Source organism: Notolabrus celidotus, chromosome 3 (genome assembly GCF_009762535.1).
Source record: "Notolabrus celidotus isolate fNotCel1 chromosome 3, fNotCel1.pri, whole genome shotgun sequence".
Lineage (NCBI taxonomy): Eukaryota > Metazoa > Chordata > Actinopteri > Labriformes > Labridae > Notolabrus > Notolabrus celidotus.
The window spans coordinates 8,068,690-8,091,141 of NC_048274.1; the positions used below are offsets into that span (position 1 = coordinate 8,068,690).

Genomic DNA, 22,452 nt, shown 5'->3' on the forward strand with positions numbered 1-22,452 from the left:
GAAAACTTTCCACTAAAAACATTCCAGTAACACTATCAGAACGGTTTTAGAACAAAAAATTGCTAGCTGGGAAAGTAGTAAACGACAGAAAATACTCTAAATGACAGGATCAACCTTTAATTATCTTTCCTGCTGATGGAAAGATTGATATCAAACATTAGTATCTTCTAGTTTGTCTTACTTTCTTTATAAAATTGCTAATTATAGGTCAAGTATGAAGCTAGGAAAAGTGTCTAACGTTTATCTTAGTCATCACCAGGTGTTTAGGAAACTGCTTTCTGGCTGTGGCTTCTAATTTATCAAACATGAGCCTAGAAGTTTTTTTCTTTTTCCCCAAAATGTGAAGCTCTTTCTCTAAATCTGAACTTCAGATGAAGCCCTTCCTCCACAAGTATTGTTAGACATCAGTGAATGAACATAACTCTTCCAGTTATCTTTAATACATAATGTATTCAACAGCAGCAGCTACAGAACTGCATCCCACAGCAGTTAACATGCGTCATCAATAATATATACAGTTTATTGACTTTAAAGTGCACATTAAATGATTCACAGGAACAGAACAATAACATCAATATCAGCATCTGTAACGCCACATTTCACACATCTCAATAAAGCCCTTTTAATTGCCAGTACGTTACTTAGTATAGCAGGAAAATACACTGGAAGACCCGTTACCCAATCTACACAAGGTTAAACAGACACAACAATCAGATCACTTTACTACTACACACATAACATGTATCTGAAGAGCAGCTTGAGGCTTACAGGAAGTTTGTTTTAGGGGAAAGAGGTCATTTTAATTATTGCTGGGTGTAAAAGTGGAGTGATCAGGTCACAGCTACAAAGAGCAGTCCTGTATTTAACTCACTGTCTGTTGGCAATTGTTTTAACACGTCACTTTTGTACAGATTACCAGAGGAGATTAAGTGTTAGATTGAGAGGTTGTTGCTGTAATTTGTTTCCGTAACCTGTAGATGTTGTGGCATCAATCCTCTCATTTCACAGACAAAAGGTCCCTCACTTCTCAAACATTTTGCCTTAAACACATCTATATAAATATACTACACATTTATAAACCTGTCTCTCCTCAGTGTAACCACATGAAGCATCAGACACAGTCATGAAGCTCAAGGTGTTTTCTGTCTACATGGTCACCATTGAAATGTCTTGTGCTACATCCAATCTAACCAAGCAGGATGAATTTTCTCCAACATGCCCTCTAGGTTTTTTGTCTGAGGGCTCAGCAGGCGTACGGTGGAGGTTTCTCAAAGGGGCTGTAGGACGACCCATAGAGGACAGGAGCGTTTGGTGTCAGCATGTAGCCCCCTGGTTCCTGGGTGGCTCCCTGAGGCTGCGGCTGGGAGGGACCATTGGAAGGCTGCTGGCTCTGGTTCTCGTCAGACAGGCCAGAGTTCGAGGCAGGGCCGCCGTTAGAGATCATCTGGGGAGTAGCTGGTTGCTGATAGCTGCCGTTATGCTTTGGGAGAAGACACAGGGAGTGGCAGGTTTCAGAGGTATGTGGAAGTACGGCCAGACATGTAAAATCATTTTTGACATTTTAATGAGGGGCGTGCAGTTTGGCTGTCTGGTAGCAGCCACAGAAATATCAGTGAACGATATCAGCTATCATCTCTAATGAACCCATGAAGATTAAACAATGCATGAAATTGGCTTTTCCAGAAGCTTACTTTAATCAATCAATCTTTATTTATAAAGCGCCAAATCACAACTAATGTTATCCTCAGGCTCTTTCCAAACAGAGCAGGTCTAGACCATACTCTATATTCTATTATTAACAAAGACAGAACATCAAGACAGGATAAGATCCAGTCCCATTTTACAGACAGGACTCAGTCTGATCTCATCTTAATCCACCATGAGCAGAGCACTTTGCAGCATTTAGCAAGTTACAGTGGCAAGGACAAACTTCCTTTAACAGGCAGAAACCTCCAGCAGGACCAGACTCATGTTAGACACACATCTGATGAGACCGAGTTGGAGAGAGGGATAGAGGGAGATGAAGAGAGAGAGAGATGATAGTGGTGAGACAGATAGTAGTAGTTTATGGTGCCCTTTCATGAAACCTCAGCCAGGTTATCAGCCAGTTTGAAGACGTTCTCTACCCAACAAATGATCATGTAAGGAGTGAAAGAATCCACAGCCTTGACTAAGAATGTTGCAGGTACTTTAGTCATGAACCAAAGAATTGGACAGATTTTAACCTGGTGATTGAGTGACATTCATCCTCAGGGGATCATGAAAGTTTTTACCAAATTTCATGTCAATGTGCAAAACAAAAACTCAGCAGATCCCCAAACTTCGTAGGGTTCATCCTCTGGGCCCAATGAATACTTAGTTAATTCCTTAAGCCATGTCTCTACCCATTCTAAACATTGAGAGGATGTAATGAAAGTTTTTTTTTTTTACTTTTCTGCTTTTATGTATTAAGAAAGAATAAAAGCAACAGTGTATTTCCTCTGGTTTGAATGCTTTGATTTGACAGTGAAACAGCTGTGAGAATAAGTTCCCCCTGCTGCTCATCTGGTTTCCATCCTCTTTCACTGAGAGGGAGAGTTAAACTTTCTTCTTGTCAGGCCTTTAGACAGCCATTGTAGGAGGAGCACAGGTGTTACAATAAGCCAGCGTGAAGCATACTGTGACTCTGGAACTGGAGCAGCTAAATCTGATTCAGCGAGTGCTACTTTTTCCTTTTTGAAAAGGTTTCTATTCTTTTTGTTGTTGTTGTTGTTCAGTTTGGGCCTTACCTGCATGGGTATTGGATAGTTGGGATAGGCGGGCAGAGTCTGGCCTGAAGGACAGTAGCCATTGTAGGCGAACATGTGCTGAGTGGGGTTGTAGAGAATGTGCGGTGATGGCGTGGGGCTGGGGGCCATCGGAGGAGTCGGCTTCTGCTGCGAGAAGACAATAAAACACGGTGTGGATAAAGATGGCAGAACATCAAGAGAAGCTGGAAGGCAAGTGTGAGAGAGTGTCTCCCAGTTTCAGGTGTAACACACACTTACATAAGACATAATAATCATGAAACAAAGATATTTAAATGTCTTTAAAGCAGATAGCTTGGATTAAGGTATTGCATTTAGTCACAAACATCACCTTACAGTGCAGATATGAACTATACTGCAGCTTCACTTTGCATTTTTGTGTTAGCATGCTGCTTCTGACTCTATTAATTTTTCCTGACGACTCTGATCTCTACTTTATTTCCAGATAATTGTAGAAATTGTTGCAGCATATGCACTTCTTCTTTGCTTTGTTATGAATGAACAGGGTCTTCATGCGAAGCTGAATTAATAGGTGGATTCATGGAGTCTCCTGTCTTTAGTGGCCACGTTTTTACTTCTTCTCTTTCCATTAAAGATGCACTCCAGTTATATTTTCCTTCTCTGGAGACTCACCATATCCTTGTACGCTCCGAGTATAGCTGCAGTGATGATGCCGAGGAACAAGCCGATCACGTTGAGCACCACTGAGGCCCAGAGCAGGCGGTACAGGTGGATCACATCCCAGCAGCTGTTGACCCCAGTGAACTCATAGTACTTAGTGTGGTGCTCGGTGCTGCAGGAGAGACAGATCACGGGGTCAGTGCATGAAAATACAAAAAAAAAAAACTCTATTTATCCAAATTCTTTTGAACACTCTGTTGTTTCTTGCTTGTGTCACACCTCACCTCTGACAGTTGAACAGGTAACAGCAGTAGCAGGTGTTGCTCCTCAGTTTGAGCTTGCATGCTTTGTCAGATGCACGGCACGTCACCTGTTAGGTCAGAGATTTTCAGAACTTTAACCAATCAATTCATGAATCCTTCTTTGTTTTTAATCGCGCCAAAGTTATCTCATGACATAGAGACCCAACTTAGTCCATTTAAATCTCCCCACAACAACTTATAAACATCCAGATATTGAGGAACTAAACAGCATATAAAGACAAAAGGCTGCATGTCAACAAAACCGCACCACAACAGATTTTTGTGACATCTGAATTAGTTTGTTTTCCTTGCACTGACATTATTTGACCACTAGATGTCACTGTGCACTTTTCAATTGAGCACCGACGGTCTACAAAAGCACATGCCAAATAGACACACCATGCATCGTCTACTTTAAAGAGAAATAAACAAAGTAATATGAGGAGGGAGGGATTCAACAAGAAAAGGTGATATGCATTTGAATCGAAGGCACATATAGGTTATGTATGATCTGTCTAAAAGCCCTGTGAGAAATATCTTAATATGTTTTCTTAAGGCAGAGAGATTAATGCTGCAGCTCTTTAACTCTGAATCAAAACAAAAACAAAAAAATTCAGTTTGTAGTCTTGACATTGCGTGCCATGGTGGGGGTTGTTTTCTGCAAAACACCTTTGCAACAATTAATCTTGCTCAGTAAGAAAAACCCTGTAATAATAGAAGTGAACAGAAAGGATAGCCAGGTATAGCCAGTAGCTATAACTCAATAAAATGTTAAAGGATGTAGTTGTTCTGAGAATTTTCGACATGGATCTGATATTACAGCTTTAAGTGTGTGTGTCTGTTTGAATAACCTCAGAGTAGTAGCTGTCGAAGGCGTAACCCGATCCACTGGTGTAGAAGTCACACATGTCCTCCATCAAGAGCCTCGTGTCCTGTGAGTGTCGGAAACAAATGGAACAGAGGAACAAATACACGTTCATGATCACTGGTTTGATAATAATCATCTCATCACACACAACAGCTTTCATTTTAAATGTTAAACTGTGTTTTGTCTGTGAAGTTAAATTCGTCCGTGCCTCGTGTGAATCTGTACATCCTCCAGGTTTAGGTTTTGTTCCCAATCTAAACCCTCCAATGCACCGCTCATTAAAACCCACAGCAGTGAAGCACACTGGACTTTCTATAATGTGATTGTGCAAAGCATGAAGGTGCAATAAATATGACTTTTACTGTCCTGTGTGCACAAAATGAAAATATCTGCAGCGGCCCTGATGGCACCGATGATCAATATCAGCGAGTCTGTGCCAGATGCTGAGAGCTCCAGCTTTTTAAACACTCTCTGGTCCACACTCATTAAGACGCTCATTAAAATTCATGAGGCTGATGTGACAAACTGAAGTGTCCATGTATCCAACCGGAGAAGCAACACCTCACATGACCCTCTTCTTCTGTCCAGACACAGACATACCCATGAATTTAAACCAAAAACACATTTTATATATCACTCTTATTCAACCTAAGACCAGTGTTATGGTATTTATTGTTATATTATCCGTGTCTCATTGAGACGTTTGAATATAAGGCAACAAATTTGTGCACCACAAAATAATTTCTTCAGGATTTTTAAATCAGCAAAATGAGTAAAATTGGATTCTTTGGACTTTTTGCAGCATGGACGTTCAGATGAATCTCAGTGGTTGAAGTTGTTTTGGGTGTTTTAATGTTTGTATCTTTGTTTAATAATGATATTTTATTATCTAGTTTCTCTCCTATCAATCAATCAAGCTTTATTTATATAGCACCTTTCATACAAATCAAATGCAACCCACAGTGCTTTATAGTGATTGAAAAATAAGAAAGAAGCAGAAATTAAACAATGGCAAGAAATATTAGGGGAAGGGATAATAATAATAAAATAATTATAAAAAATAAAAATAATAAGAATAAGAATAACATCAAATAAAATAGACAAACCAAAAATAAAACGTGTAATTAAAATAAGTATCAAAATTAAGAATAAAAATAGTTAAAATAAGTAGATTTAAAAAGGGTAAGGATAAGGGTTGAAAAATATATACTAAGGCTAAATGTATCAATAAAACTGAGTAGATAAATAAAAATTAAGTAAATTAATGAATGAATAAATACATAAAAAAGAATAAGAGAACAGTTAAAATTACCAAAATAATAAAGCAACATTTAAATCAATATTATAGTAAAAGGTAAGTAATAAAATTGTTAAACCATAAATAAAAGACAGACTGAAAAAATACGTTTTTAGAGTTTTTAGAGTTTTTAGAGTTAGTTGAACACTAAAAACTCATCCATGCTCATTTAAATTGTATATTTACAAGTTATTTTCCTCAAAAATAAGCCTTCATCTTTTTAAAGTGCACATAACTTCACCTGAGGATTTTTTTCTAAATGTGTCGATTTATAAACGTTCAAATTCTGTCCAACCTCAAAATCACCTCCGTGCGTCCTCCACATAAAGTAGCAATAAGTAACTTTAACACATAAATGCAAAGAACCTTCTGGGCTGAGCTCCTCCCAATGAATGTCACACCAAACATGCACGCCAGCCTTTGTTGTGCACGCTGCGTGTTTCACTCAGATGGTTATGTTAGACTCAAGAGGACAGAGACGCTCACAGACGCTCAATATACGTCCCTGAAAACTGTTAAAAAGAAGTAACTGGTGTGTGCCCTCAGCTGCTTTACTCACCGGAGAGAGAGAGCTTGATGATGAGAGTTTGCAGAGTTGCTGTGATTGGCTAGTTATACGCAAGCTAAGCCTGATTGGCTGTTTGATTCAGACCCATTAAAAGCTAAAAACAGAGGAAGGTCCAAATGAAATGCCCTTTAATGTAAATTAATATTTCAATTTAAATTGTTAGTCAAAATGTGTTATTCCAACCAACATTTGAACGGAGGAACGTTGCCTACTATAGCTTTAAGACTGGACTATCATACACATGAGATTCAGCTTTACTGTGCGGTCTTACAGCTGATAATTCAACACGACTGTTTGATAAATCCTGGCCGTGAGCTGTGGAAGGTTAAAGTAAAACATGAAGCAGAAACTGGATCTCCTCTGATACTCTTTGTATCGGCGTAACATCATCCCTCATGGTGACTGGATCGGTTCCTGGGATAGGTAGTAAATGAAACCATGCCTGGCTAAATCCAAGTAATCGAGACCATCAGTTGTACTCCAAGGTTTCAAAGATAGGGGCTCAGGCTTTAGTCTGCTAGATTCACTCCTGATAAAACCTGTAGGGTATGATTTTTAAAAAAACTCAGCAATGTCCAGAATGTTGAAACTTAATTTACATCTTTTCTGTCTTTATTGTAGCAGTTCATGCCCGAAGCTCCCTTGTCTCGTAAAACTTGCATTGGTGAAATTGTTTGCCAAAACAACAGAGGTACCACAAGTTCTAAAAGTAGTATAGGAGGTAGAACCTTCAGCTATCAGGCACCTTTTCTGAATCATCTACCAGTCAGGGTCCGGGAGGCAGACACCCTCTCTACTTTTAAGAGTAGACTTCAAACTTTCCTTTTTGATAAAGCTTATAGTTAGAGCTGGATCAGGCTTGGAACAGCTCTTAGTTATGCTGCTATTGGCTTAGACTGCTGGGAGAACTGACACACTGGAATCCTGTCTTTACCTCTCTCCCCTCTGTCTGCCTGTCTCTTACTTTAACTCTTCCTGTCCCATTAAAGTTACTAACCATAGACCTTTCTGGAGTCCCTGAGCTCCCTTGTCTCCTAGGTTCCTCTGGATCTCTGCCGTAGACGTCCTGCTGCTGTGGACGTGCCAGACTCCAGCTGCTACAACTACTACTATCCGTCTCACCACTATCATCTCTCTCTCTCTTCATCTCCCTCTATCCTTCTCTCCAACTCGGTCTCAGCAGATGTGTGTCTAACATGAGTCTGGTCCTGCTGGAGGTTTCTGCCTGTTAAAGGAAGTTTGTCCTTGCCACTGTAACTTGCTAAATGCTGCAAAGTGCTCTGCTCATGGTGGATTAAGATGAGATCAGACTGAGTCCTGTCTGTAAGATGGGACTGGATCTTATCCTGTCTTGATGTTGGGTCTTTGTTAATAGCAGAACTGAGGATAACATTTGTTGTGATTTGGTGCTTTATAAATAGAGATTGATTGATTTCTCCATCCAAATATTTCCTAGTATTTTATTAAAGTCGGTCTAAGTTTGTTTGTTGCACCATAAACTAAAAGTTTCTGACACATTTAATCAGCCCTGTTTCTCAAACACGTCCAGCTCTGTCTGATTACATCTGCAAAGTTCCTGATCTCAGCGATGTGTCCATCTGTGACCTTTAGCTCTGCAGGAACACTTTTATTTTCATCTTTTAAGCACAGACATTTAAACATGGGATACTTGCAATGAATTCTGAGGCGATGATACCGTCCACGATGGCACAGAAGAAAGACGCAATCACTCCGATGCTGATGAATATGATCGACGCCGTGAGCTGAAGAGACAGGTGGACAAAAATGAAGAGAACAAAAAAAAGGGTTTAATCACGAGTATGTTCTTACAAGGAAAATGTATGATCAGAATAAATATTTATACATGTTTCAGTTTCTCCTTCATCAGCCCGTACAACACTTTTTGTCTCAAACAAAAGCAAAGTCAAGATGTTCCCATAAGTGACACACACATCCAGACACACACACACTGGTTTATGTGAACTCAGTGTTTCTGCTCATGTGTGTCCTGATTGGTCGTCCGCAGCGTCCGGGCTGCAGGACGATAAAGAAAATGTACGGCTCCTCACTCTGCCAACACAGAGGTGCTTTGTGGGAAATTTATAGGCAAAGAGGCAAAGTACAGGAGACAGGGATGGCCTTTTGTGCCGGCAAGGTCAATCTCATTCTCCCAATCTCAGACACACACACACACACACACACACGCACAAACACACACTGCTGCCTATCTCATATGAAGTCACATGCTCCAGTAAATTATGTCCAAGAATCAAACTAATCAAACTATTTTACATCTACAGAAGAACAAGGCGCACACACTTACACATGTTCCTCCATGTAGCTTTCGATGTTTGACAAAGCAATTTCCCAATACTACACACACACACACACACACACACACACACACACGCAGCAGACCCAGCTGGCTGATCACAGATGTCTGATCGTGAACTTTATCACTGAGCATCGTTTACTGTCTGTTCAATCACTCCTCCAGGACCAAACCGGCTGTACTGAGCCAGCAAATTAAGCAGACACTTTTTTTCCTTCTACTGTATCTATCTGTCCCTCAGGGACGCAGGAGGAAAACATTTGGCCAGAAATTAAGCGAAACAGCAAAAGAGAGTTGCAGAGAACACGTACACTGAATATGTAGTTTATCTGATGATCCAGGGGCGACTCGATGAGTTACAAACAGTTAGATCTCATCCTTTATGATCACAAAGAAATGTTTCATCTACAGGTGTTTATGTCAGGGATAATGTAGAGTTAGCAGGAGCTTATAAATAAAAAAACAGTATACATGGAGAGTGTTAGAGCTATATTTGTGTCCATGTGTTTTGTGTAGAATGTTTTCACAGCAGGTGGCGTGTGTACTTTGTTGTTATAGGAAGGAACAAGTAGAGGAAGAAGTCATTACTGGTAGGTGAGCTGCCTAACGGGGGAAGCATATTGGGTGTTTTCGAAACCGCCTACTATACTAGTAGTATGTACTGATTAGGCCAAAACTACCAGGATGTTGCACTGATTCGGGAAATGTCTCAGTATGCATCGGACCAGTCTCCCACAATGCACAGCGCTGACGTTACACTTCTTCTTTTTTTCCGTATATGACGGGGGAACTCAGTTTTTAGGTGCTGTAAAAATCATAAAATTCCATATCAACCACTTCTTAACTTTTTAAATCATAAGTGATGCTAAAGAAGCAGTTTATCTATCAGCTTGGCCAGCATCCTGCAGAACAGATCCAACAGAACAGTCAGACTACATACTACCTTCAAACACAGTATGCAGTTTGTACTACGTACTGCTTACTACATTTGTAGGTAGTATGTAGCAGATGGTATTGAAAACAACATTGAGCATGTTGATTCTCATGTGAGTTATAAACAGATATAATTTCAGGTAGATCAACAAAGGTTTTCTTTTGAGAATGAATGCACGGAGTGTGGACTAGATTGTTCATTCATCCCACTAAGCTAAACTAAGACGACGCAACGAAATCAAGTCACTACAGAGAGAAAAAGCAGTTTTGACTACCATTAGGAGTCTTGAGGGAGTTACCTGCCTTGCCCACCCATTTTTAGTGCTCATCCAATGAAAAAGGTGTGAGTTATCTAGAATAATATTTTAGGAAAATATTGATTAAATGAAAACACCTGGATGGACCTTAGACTGTGTAATAAATGGACGTAGTATCTGTGACATCCGTTTCTGAAGCCTTATTTTGAAGCCTATCGTTGGCGGGCGCCATATTGGAAATGCTAAATCAACCTAACTTCTGTTGAACTAGTGTGTCGTAAAGACTCGGGCCTTTAGCCTCCTCGCTATCAGCTACAGTGTTCCGGCATGTCAATCAAGTCAGCTGTGCCTCTCATTAAAGCTGCTGTGAGGAACTTTTGTTTTGTATTGATTCTGGTGCCCCATTGTGGACAAAGTGATACCTCTAATCTCTTGTCCTCTCCATGCAAAAGTAGTGTTTTCAACAAAAACCTCATCCTGCTGTCTTTTAACAGTCAACATTATAAGGCAACGTGATTATTTTCCCTGAAACATTAAAATAAAGGCTGTTTCTGAAGCGAGATGTCCATCATCTGGTCTGGCACCTACCCCCCCAGGGCGGTTTCAGGCATTAAAAATGACAACAGAGAAGGTGTCAGTGTTGCTGCTGATGGTCTTGTTTGCTATTGAAGGTCATAAAGAGGCATCGGTATCATTTTCAGTCTGTTTCTCAGCAGTTCAAAACTCCTCACAGGGCCTTTAAGCAAAACTCATAATCTTAATATCTTTGCAACTGCTGAGCTTTTAAAAAATGATGATAGAGAAATGAGCTATCCAGACCAAAATCTTTTTTTTTAACCAGGCTGTAAACATGTTTATTTCTGCTGTGAAGATCAGCTTTTTGAATGGGTGTGTATGTGGTTTCTGGTACTTCCGGAGCCAGCCTCAAGTGGACACTAGAGGAACTGCAGTTTTTAGCACTTCCCCATTGGCTTCATTTCTCACGGCTGGAGGTTGCTTCTTGAGATGGACAGACAAACAGAGCATTGGCAAGTTTATTTCATATTTCATAGCTCAGTCTTATCCTTAGCTGATATGAAGTAACATGAAATATCTGTACACGTAGGAATAACACATGAAGACAGAGTGAATATGAAGAGATTTTTAAATTTGCCTCAAAAAGTGAAATAAGAGCATCGCTGAGAGAGACCATTTCTCCTGTATGAGGGTTTTATCTGCCACGGGCCCAGACTCTCCACTTCATTAGCCGTTTAAATGACTCTGCTTTTATGGGCTGTAAGTGGGAGATGAGGCCAGCAGCAGAGACAATAGAGCCTGACAACTGCATTACTTCACATTACCTTAGCACCAGCTGCCAGCACATAAAACACCTCAACACACTCAATATCCCAAACTCCCCAATCTCCCCACCAATGCTACTGAAGCAGAGAGGAAACTCAAATACTGTAAAAGATTTAAGACACAAAGACGCAGTGTGGACACTTTCTGCTCTTAGATGACGGGTCAGAGAGGAAATGATAGAATAGTAACAGCACTGAAGCAAAGATAAATTCACTCCAGTTAAATTATAAGAGACTTCTTTTTTATGCTACTCTCATACATCTCACGTCAACGTTTGTTATTTTATTTTTGGTACATTTATATGACAGCATTGAGTAAATATACTTTCTGCATCAAGTACTTTTTTATATGTAAGTAAGTAGGATTTTTTATCAAGGACTTTCTGTAAAATAAAAATAAAGTCACAAATAAATCAGTCACGTCACAGATTTTTTTGACCACTAGGGGGCAGCAACAACCAATATTTTAAATATATTATTAAAATAATGTCAAGCATATGGTTGAATATTTACCTTTATTTAGTTACAGACTATTTTAATCATTAATTTGTGTTTTTTTGTGGCCACAGATTGTACAAAGAGATGGATGACACAACAACTGCACAAAAGTGAAGCTTAATATTTAGAGCTCCCTCTACTGGCTGGCTTCAGAATGAGTCATAAAGCTCCCTTTATCCAAATGACCAGAGGGGACATGGAGGTTTATTTTTAACTACTCATTTATGCTCTAAATGCACAGATTAATATAGTAGGGGAGGAGCAGACATGAAGACTTGTAAGAAACACTAACACTAAAGTCAATGAGCTTTCCATAACCATCAGTGTCTGCTTCAAAATGAAACAAGAAACCTTAACGCTGTGGACCGTGCGGACCTAACGGATCCTCGTTATTTCATAGGAGAGTCAAATGTGTGTGCTGGTGAGCAGATGTGGCAGGACATCAGTAATGGGGCTCAACTAGCCGGATCCCTACCGCACAAACTGGGGGGGGGCAAGATCTCAGCGCCCATTAGGCAAGATATTTGGGCATCACTTTTATCAACAGGAAGTGGTGGAGTCAGTATGAGTCATCAGATGGAAGCTGATGGTTTACCAGAAATTGGTGTCCTACCAAACTTCCATACTTCGTTCTTTAAGGACAGGAGACCAAAAATGATCTAAAAAAACTATAGAACATAAAAAGAAAATAGGCTACATGGAAATGTTAAAAGAAAAATCTCCAACCCAAAGAGTCAAATTGAACATACCTCACAGAAGATAAATATTTTAAAAAGCAAACTCAAGACCTTCCTTCTTTTGGTCTCACTTTTAACTGAATCTTATTCTATCTTACCTTATTCACTTACTTATACAGTATATACTATATACATATCTAATTTTCAGTCTATTTTAAATGATTATCCATACATATAAATTATTAATTCACTTTATTTTTTAATTTATATTTATTTGTTATTTTTTTGCTGACTATTTCATTATTTATTTGGTTATTGATTTGATCTTACCATTTTATTCTGGTGATTTTTATGAATTAAATCTCCTTATTTTAATATTTTATTCTGTTTTGCTTTGATGTATTTACTTGTTATGTAGCATTTTATTTTACTGGCTTCATATTTTAGGATTTATTATCTTAATAATGTGTCTTATTTTGTTAGTTTTAATTTCCTATCTTGAGTTTTAACAGATTACTTTACTTTATTTATTTTTAATTATTTAATTATTTAATTTTTGGGGGGTCTTTTTTTATTTTAAATTTATCATTTTTATTATTAGCATTATTATTTCTATTTGTACTACTTTTTTTTGTTTTTATGTACAGCACTTTGTGTTACAATATTTTTGTATGAAAAGTGCTTTACAAATAAAATCTGATTGATTCATTCATTGATAATTCTCCTCCTGCACACGCCCCTGAACTCTAAGGGAGGTAGGCCGTAGATAACAACCGGTGCCACATTGTTTTCAATGGTGATCTGACGGTTTCTTTAACAGATAAATTACAACACAGAGACAAAAGGAAAGTTTTCCAGGATAGAGAGATCTCAGACAAAGAGATAAAGACAGAAAGAGGAGTTTTATAGGCGTCAGTAAAGATACTGATCAGGTTATGTAACTAAAGCCGCTGACCGCTGCAAGGTCTTTTTCTCCTGCTCAGCGGTTCAGTGACCAATCACGGCCACAGCTGGACACACAGCTAATGGGAACTTGTTGGGTAAAATACGACCCGTTAAAGGTTCACTGTTCTGCTCTCTCGAGCTTCAAGGTGAGCAAAAGGACGACAGTCTGTAAGTTACAGACAGCGACTGCAGGAGAGGAGTCTAAAGAGCATGGGCCACATGAAGCGTTGGCACATAAAGACGTCTCACTGAGTGTCGGTGAGGTGAGGAGGGGAGAGAGACTCTCTTTTTTCCTTTCTTTTAGATAATTTCATGCTCCACAGTTCTTTTAAACAATTTGGAGGACACGATAAGGCTAAATGAAAAATGTTATACGAGTCATTAAGATTTTTTAAAGCTTTATTTGAAGGGAAATCAGTGGAGCTACCCATTCATAAAAAGGGCAGGGCCTATCACAAACGTGTAGGAAGAATTCACTCTGACAATAAAATGTTGAATTAAAAAGTGTTCCACTGGAAACCCAGGAAGTGTTTAACACAGATCTGCAGAAATCTATGAGTGTTTTTCTTTTATCTATGTTGAGAGATTTTCTACAGTGGATGTTATTTGTTGGAAGAAGGTCAAAGGCTCTTTATCTGTTGCTCTCAAATTAAGAAAACATTTAAATGTGTGCATTTATTATACTAAACCTGAAACTCTACCTCAGCTGTGAACACGGATGTTAATTAAAGGTGAATTATCCATGAAATCAAAAAAACTCAAGACATTTTTTTTCCATTCTTTGTTTTTTTTAGAATTTGATTTCTAAAAATTATTATTGTTTTTAACATTTTTATAAGACTCAACCAACAAAACACCAAATGCAGCCATTACATTGAGAGGCAGATCTAATGCACGCATTTTCATTTAAAAAAATAAAAACATATTTCATTTATCAATTACATTATTTTTCTATAATTTTTTAAACATTTTTTATAATTTTTTTAAATGAAATGAAATGATTTTATTCATTTTTAAAATATTTCATTCAAAAAGAAGTGTTGGCATAGTTCGAAAGAGAAAAGTAAAAAAATAAATGTAAAAATAAATAAATGTATCCAAAGTATAAAAATAAAAATAAAAATAATCTTAAAAGCTAAATGAATAAAAAAATTAATAACATATAAATAAAGTAAATAGATACGATTACATAAAATAATTATTATCTTCAAAAATATGCAACATTTTTGCTGTACTTGTTTGTGTTGAATCTGAACTTCACTAGCAGAAAGAAGAGCATTATATTTGGATTACAGTAATCTCTACAAATTTTGTGTAGAAAACCAAAAAGCAAACAGTCCAGCTCCTCCTACAATGGCTGTCTAAAGGCCTGACAAGAAGAAAGTTTAACTCTCCCTCTCAGTGAAAGAGGATGGAAACCAGATGAGCAGCAGGGGGAACTTATTCTCACAGCTGTTTCACTCTCAAATCAAAGCATTCAAACCAGAGGAAATACACTGTTGCTTTTATTCTTTCTTAATACATAAAAGCAGAAAAGTAAAAAAAAAAACTTTCATTACATCCTCTCAATGTTTAGAATGGGTAGAGACATGGCTTAAGGAATTAACTAAGTATTCATTGGGCCCAGAGGATGAACCCTACGAAGTTTGGGGATCTGCTGAGTTTTTGTTTTGCACATTGACATGAAATTTGGTAAAAACTTTCATGATCCCCTGAGGATGAATGTCACTCAATCACCAGGTTAAAATCTGTCCAATTCTTTGGTTCATGACTAAAGTACCTGCAACATTCTAAGTCAAGGCTGTGGATTCTTTCACTCCTTACATGATCATTTGTTGGGTAGAGAACGTCTTCAAACTGGCTGATAACCTGGCTGAGGTTTCATGAAAGGGCACCATAAACTACTACTATCTGTCTCACCACTATCATCTCTCTCTCTCTCTTCATCTCCCTCTATCCCTCTCTCCAACTCGGTCTCAGCAGATGTGTGTCTAACATGAGTCTGGTCCTGCTGGAGGTTTCTGCCTGTTAAAGGAAGTTTGTCCTTGCCACTGTAACTTGCTAAAGGCTGCAAAGTGCTCTGCTCATGGTGGATTAAGATGAGATCAGACTGAGTCCTGTCTGTAAAATGGGACTGGATCTTATCCTGTCTTGATGTTAGGGATTTGTTAATAATAGAACATATTAGACCTACTCTGTTTGGAAAGAGTCTGAGGATAACAAATAAACTGCTAGGACAAAGTCACCCTGTTATCTGTTTCCTACTTCACCAAAAGGAAGGGAGAAGGTTTGACTTCCTGTAATCTGAATTCAAATAGAAACAGCAGGTGATAAATTTGTCTGCCTCGTAACAGCTTGAACAAAAACAAACAGCCTATCAGCTGTCCTTCGTGGTCAGAGGAGCGAGCAGAGTGAGCAGAGCGCCCAGGAAGTACAAGAAGTTTGAGAACTCTCAGGTGTCGGAGGTATTGTGATACAGTTAGTTGTTCTTTAATGAGCAGCCTCCTCAGCCAGCTGCAGGCTCTCTTGTTTCAGTACGCACCTCAAACACAGGAGGAAAGAAGACACCTGCGTGAGCGAAACATGGAGCCACACGGGCCTCATAGGAGACACAGTAGACCGCCAACCTAACCATTAAAGTTTAAAGCACCACACTGGGAGAGATGTTGGCGAGGCAGACACAGCAGGATGTAAACGCCTTTATCATCGTCTTCCTCTGTGGGTACACATCTACAGCGAGGAGTCAGAGCAGACAGAAAATATTCAACTTCTGAAACATAAAACATGTCCTCGTTTGTGTTCGATGATACTTCAGTTGAACTTTGTCAGCCTGACACTCTCTACATGTTTAAACAGCTCGAGGATGGGTATCTGTGAAGCCCGGATTAGATACACTGAAGGGTTACCTAAGACAACAACACTCTGAGCGGCACATGAAAAATTCACAAGATACACTGATATACCAGTTACTGGCAGAGTGAACATGTTACATCATCAATACTCTTTCTCCATTCCTCTGAAATTAAAAAAGCCTCTTAATGCTTCTTCAATAATCAATAAATCAACTCAAGCAGAGAAGGATGAAGAGCTGTGGTTATCACTCTATTATCCAAACTTTGGAACCCAGAGAGGATATTTTACAGTCTGAATGTTTTTCATTACAACGCTTAAGCTAACCGTGAGCTTAGCCTTTACGCATTGCTACAGCTGTCGAGCTTTCAGCACTTTAATGGCAGATAATTCAGTCAACAGCTTTAAAGCCACAGATTTACTATTGATTTTTTGTTGCATTATTAACAGGAATACTTTTTAAAGCTTTAAGCTCTACACAGCGCAGTTTCTTTTGACTTTAATAACATGCTGGTAGCAGCAGTCATCAGCAGTAACTAGCTAGCTACATGAGCATTGAGCTAACGCTGCCAGAGGATTTCTACATGGAAAGTATCACTGCAAGATTTCAGATGAGGTGGGCATCTGTTACCTCATCTCTTTTCAGTTGAATTTCTGATGGCCTGATTTGTAATGGATATTTTATTTATTTTATTTATTTTTATTTAAAGTTTATTGCATCTATTTATATTACTTAACCATTATGCTAACTATTATTATATCTTAAATTATTTTATTTGTTTATTTAACTTTTTTCTTAATTTTCATTGTATTTTTTATTTATTTACTTATTTATTTTGTATGTATTTATTTCTAATTTTACTACTTTTCTCTTTTGAACAATGGACTGAAACATTTGTGCATGAGATCTGCCTCTGAGTCTAATGACTGCCTTGTTGTTTTTTAGTTGCGGGTGAGTTTAATAAAAGGGTTTTTTTTAAATAATAAATAATGATAGTGTTACTCAATCTTTGGAAGATATGCTGTGTAACAAGATCCCTAGAGACCCCCGGATTGTGTATCTGGGCATGATCCCTAATGACTTGATCCCTGAAGAGGATATCTATCTTTTTTAAATCTTGATTCTTGCCTGCACAAAGGCCGTCACAAGAAACTGGTTAAAAAGTGATCCTCCAAGTCTAGCACAGTGGTTGGCCATAGTGGAAGAATTATATTCCATGGAAAAACTGTCACATTACCTGCGGACTAAAGCACGAACCCATGATCAACGCTGGAATAAATGGACTGATTACCAGAATAAAAAGACAGGTGGTGATAACTGCTGTGCAGAAAAGACTTCATAAAAAGAACCAATATAGATATTGAGAAGGAGCCCCTTACTATATTTATGTTTCTTTGTGTATATTTTGTTGTGCTTTATGTTTGTTAATATTGGAAAAAACCAAATAAAAAGTAAAAATAATAATCATAACAATAATAAGTAATAATATATCTTCAAAATGTTGAATCTATACCATTCGGGCCTCAGGTTTGTTACACTTTTATGTTTTATTTCAGTAAATCTGTCTCTCAGAGTGGAGTTTCTAATTTTGTCATCATCACTTTTCTCATTGTATGTTGAGAAAATCAAAACATTTTCTACCAGTTTGTTTTTTTCCCCACAAGAGAAAACACTAACTTGGATCACTGTTACAGTAACATCAGAAATGCATGCTCTACCAGGGTTAAAATAACTCATATTTGGATTGATGGTGCACTGGCAGACTGGAGACCACAAATAACATCCATGGATGTATATACAGGCAGTGTAAGCAGCTGTATAAACGGGTGCTACTACATTTATATTTCCTCCTGCACTTCACATGCTTTTCCAACCAAAAGCCCTGATTTAATGCAGACATATGCACAAAGATCATGAGCAGCTTCAATTAAGTCACAGGACACCCCAGAGTATAAGTTGTATAAAACAATGACTTCATCTTTCACACGGACCAAACAAAGGAAGTAACCCCCCGACACTTTTCACACAGCGCTGTAGGAGTAAAGTGCAAGAGCATCCTCAGAGACAAACATCATGCTCTGTGTAAATGGAAGGACTCGAGGCTACAACTTCTGACACCACGGGCCAGTGAGCATCTCTACTTGCAAGACCCGCGTCCACAACAGCTTCTTCCCACCCCACACCACACATACTGCATGGACAACATCATGCAACAACAACAAATAATAAATAGAGCCGTAACGTCCTGCTGCTGTGCAAATGTAAATTTACATTCATTCTATTCTAAATTGAACAGAGTGTCCCTTTGATGATATGATACCTGTGTCCCAGTCTGAAACAAAGGAGCCCTGTCAGTCTCTGTCCAATACTAACATGATTTCCTTCATGTTATTGAAATCCACAGCCAATCACATTCACTCATCCCGAGCACAACGCCACTCACATCCACCGACCTCTGTGCAAGGACTGAGAACACATTACGCCGCCCATCGGGTAATCTGATTTGCTTCTTGCTCATAATGGAGCAATTTGACAAAAACAGTTTGGGGGGTTGCGAAGTCTGTAACACGATACTCTCTGTGGCGTATATGTACTGTTTCCAGGAACAATGGCTCAGTTTTAGGAGATTAATATTTTGAATATAAACTCACAGAAGTCACCTTGGGAAAAACAAAAAGGAGGCTAAAATTCAGACGTGATCCTTTCAAACATTTTCTAACTTTTAAAACTTTGGTGTAATTGTTTGCCAAAAAAACAGAGGCACCTAAAGTCTCTAAAGTATGGGAGGTCGAGCCTTCAGTTTTCAGGCACCTCTCCTTTGGAATCATCTTCCAGTCAGGGTCCGGGAGGCAAACACCCTCTCTACTTTTAAGAGTAGGCTTCAAACTTTCCTTTTTGATAAAGCTTAGAGTTAGAGCTTGCTCAGGCTTGGACCAGATCTTAGTTATGCTGCTATAGGCTCAGACTGCCGAGGGAAATGACACACTGGGATCTTGTCTTTCCTTTTCTCCCCTCTGTCTGCCTGTCTCTTACTTTAACTCTTCCTGTCCTATTGAAGTCACTAACCATAGACCTTTCTGGAGTCCCTGAGCTCCCTTGTCTAGTAGGTTCCTGCTGCTGTGGACGTGCCAGACTCCAGCTGCTACAACTACTACTATCCGTCTCACCACTATCATCTCTCTCTGTCTTCATCTCCCTCTATCCCTCTCTCCAACACGGTCTCAGCAGATGTGTGTCTAACATGAGTCTGGTCCTGCTGGAGGTTTCTGCCTGTTAAAGGAAGTTTGTCCTTGCCACTGTAACTTGCTAAATGTTGCAAAGTGCTCTGCTCATGGTGGATTAAGGTGAGATCAGATTGAGTCCTGTCTGTAAGATGGGACTGGATCTTATCCTGTCTTGATGTTGGGTCTTTGTTAATAAGAGAACATAGAGTACGGTCTAGACCTGCTCTGTTTGGAAAGAGTCTTCAGATAATTATGTACAAAGTCCATGTATCGATGAAGTTACCTCTTGTGCTGTGTTACATCATATTACCTCCTCCATCTGTCGCTGTATAAAGTCTATTTAAACCAGGAGACATCATACAGCTACAGACATCTGCTTTATGTGTCAGCACATGGGACACTGATTGGAGAATAATCACTACAGTGCAGTCATGTTTTGTAAATGCCACCTGCTGTCATATCAAAGGTTTTAGCTTGTTTTTTTCTCATTATATATAAGATCATCTTTATACAGAGATTTTAAAAGTTGTCCAACAGCAACACAGAAGTCAGAGGATCAGACTCACCATAGGTCTGCGGTTTTCAACCAGGTGGATGCCGACGATGCCGAGGAACCCTCCGAAACTGAGCTGAAGAACACAAAGAGAGAAGTTAGACATTGAGACTGTAATCACTGAGTTTATGGAGTATAGAGAGGGGACAGTGACTCACAGTGATCCCGGGGTAATATCCAGCAACAGGCACATTGTCTGTGCGGGTGGCAGAGATCAGGCCCACCGTCAGCACCACCAGAGACAGAGCCAGCAGGGATATGGTCACCCACAGAGCGGACTTCCTCCGACGCAGGTACTGAGCTGAGGACGAAGAGGAGGAAGAAACAGGGTGACACGGTGACATCAAATTCCTCACAACCTTTTTATTTAATATTCACTTTTTTTTTTTTTGGTGATCAGTTTTTCTATTTTTTTATTTTCACATCATATGACCTCACTATCCAACACAAACTATTTACATATCAGCAAGGCTGTGTTATAGAAATTTTATAAGATTAAATATAATGACAGAGAACGAATAAGTAAATTAAAGAGGGTTGATACAAGGCCACACATTTGATTTAAAATAAAAAAAAAATAAAAAAATAAACAAATAAATAGAATAAAATAAATAAATTAAGATAAATGAAATAAAATAAAAATAGTAATAGGAAAATAAAAATGAATAAAAAATAAAGATAAAAATAGTTAAAAATGAATACAGATTAAATGGATAAAATAAAATGAAATACATTTAAAAACTGAAAAAAGGAGGGGTGATAGGATAGCTCATTTGTGTAGGTTTCACATTCTATATATAAAAAATGTAAAACAATTAAAAAAAACACCAGTCATAGATTTTCAAGAAGAAGTGGATTTTAAAGAGAAGCAATAAGGAGGTTCCAAGACTCAACAGTGGATGCTCGTTCCTTATAAATTACAGCCAATGATCTCTCTATAGGAGCGATATCTCTGGATTAGTTAAACCATTGTTTTAAAGATGGAGGTTCAGTAGAGAACCAGAACTGTATCATAGTCTTCTTAGCAGCAGTTAAACCTGCAAATTTGATTTACCTTACAGCCAATCTGGTTTTATCTCTGAGAGCAGAGTCATCATTAAATAAAAGTAAGGATGGTTGTTTAGGAATTGGACATTTAAAAATATTTTTAAGACACTTATCTACCTTAGACCAAAGATTAAATACCACAGGACATTAGTAAAAGACATGGACATACATGCCAACAGTATTCTGGTTTGGACTTTCTATGAGCTTCATTTGGAAGCATCTGTGAGGTGTTGCTGTACAAACTTATAATAAATATGAGATGAATATATTAGTCCAAATAATGTCCACATGGAGTTCAAGGTTCTGCCCTTCAAGATCACGAGTCCAAGATGTAGTCACCTTCTGTGTTTTTGCACTTTTGGATATTAAGTCTTTACAAATAAAAGACACCAATTCAGCAGAGTTTTAAAATCATTTACAACACTCTTCTCAAGTTTCTGTCAAAGCTATTGTGAAAGTAGTTCAGATGCATATTAATTGACAAGACTACACACTTTTTAAAATATCTTTCTGCTCAAGTACAAAGCCCACACCAGGAATACGCTGAAGTACAGGAGAGTACTTGAGTAAATGTGCTCTCCAGCTCTGCAGATGTGCTGTTTAAAATATTCCCACAACAGAAGTGGCATATATATCTTAAAGCACAACATTTAAACAGATGACAGTGATGCGTTTATTATACACTGCATAAACAGAGTGAAATCAGACGTTTCCATGACATGCATTAACATGAAAGTACCTGCAGGGTCCAGGGGTTCTGCAGCTGTCGGTTGGGTCACCTGCTGGGTTTCAGGCTGCTGCATTTCTGCAAAGTCCAGTTATATCAAAATGGAAAATAAATAAGAAACTGAAGATCTGCTGAGTTTTTGACGGACAATCTTTTTGTCCTGTTGATTCAAAAACAAGTCCTCATCATCCTCAGAGCGCGTGCACAGGGAAAAGCAACGAGTCAGGTGTTGATGCTTCTAATTCAGAAATTTGACTTTTTTTAAAGAGATGGATGAATGAAGGATTTTAAGAAACGCGACTGGAGCAGCTGACTTTGGAGACAGACCGATTCAACTTTTCTTGTAGCTGAGAGAGAGAGAGAGAGAGAGAGAGAGAGAGAGAGAGAGAGACCCAATCAGCTCCATCCCTCCTCCTCAGTGATGAATTATTAAATTATTTCTCTTATGTAACTTCATTAATTTAAACAGCTTAAGCTCAGACTTTGTATTAATTTAGGAGACACTCACAGTTAAAGGTTAAACTTGTACTTTTATTAAAGTGAGTAAACTGAGTATTTGGTTGGTTTTAGTGTCTCTAACAGGCTCATTGGCAACAATGCTGCAGCGTTCATATAAACCATAGTTA

General features: G+C 38.5%; 1 protein-coding gene across 2 annotated transcripts; it reads right to left on the reverse strand.

Annotated features, from left to right (window-relative positions):
• Positions 1–407: 407 nt before the first annotated feature.
• Positions 408–22,161, reverse strand: LOC117810593 (transmembrane protein 255B). Of its 2 annotated transcripts, none has more exons than XM_034680505.1 (9): positions 21,839–22,161; positions 20,211–20,353; positions 20,066–20,128; positions 8,116–8,205; positions 4,561–4,641; positions 3,692–3,777; positions 3,420–3,579; positions 2,769–2,912; positions 408–1,480 (listed from the first exon to the last, which is right to left on the reverse strand). In XM_034680505.1, exons 1-9 carry the CDS (start codon positions 21,900–21,902, stop codon positions 1,244–1,246), a joined length of 1,068 nt encoding a protein of 355 aa, XP_034536396.1. In that variant the 5' UTR covers positions 21,903–22,161; the 3' UTR covers positions 408–1,243. The 2 variants fall into 2 exon arrangements, with proteins under 2 accessions (XP_034536396.1, XP_034536395.1); XM_034680504.1 differs by having other exon boundaries at positions 2,769–2,915.
• Between the last annotated feature and the right edge of the window lie 291 nt (positions 22,162–22,452).

Bases quoted from the DNA above. Each gene is read 5' to 3' on its own strand.
- LOC117810593 (XM_034680504.1), bottom strand. From the start codon at position 21,902: ATGCAGCAGCCTGAAACCCAGCAGGTGACCCAACCGACAGCTGCAGAA. The intron at 8,206-20,065 runs GTGAGTCTGATC...CTGTCTCTTCAG, and splicing joins TTGAAAACCGCAGACCTATG to CTCACGGCGTCGATCATATT. The intron at 1,481-2,768 runs GTAAGGCCCAAA...CTTCTCCCAAAG, and splicing joins ACTATCCAATACCCATGCAG to CATAACGGCAGCTATCAGCA.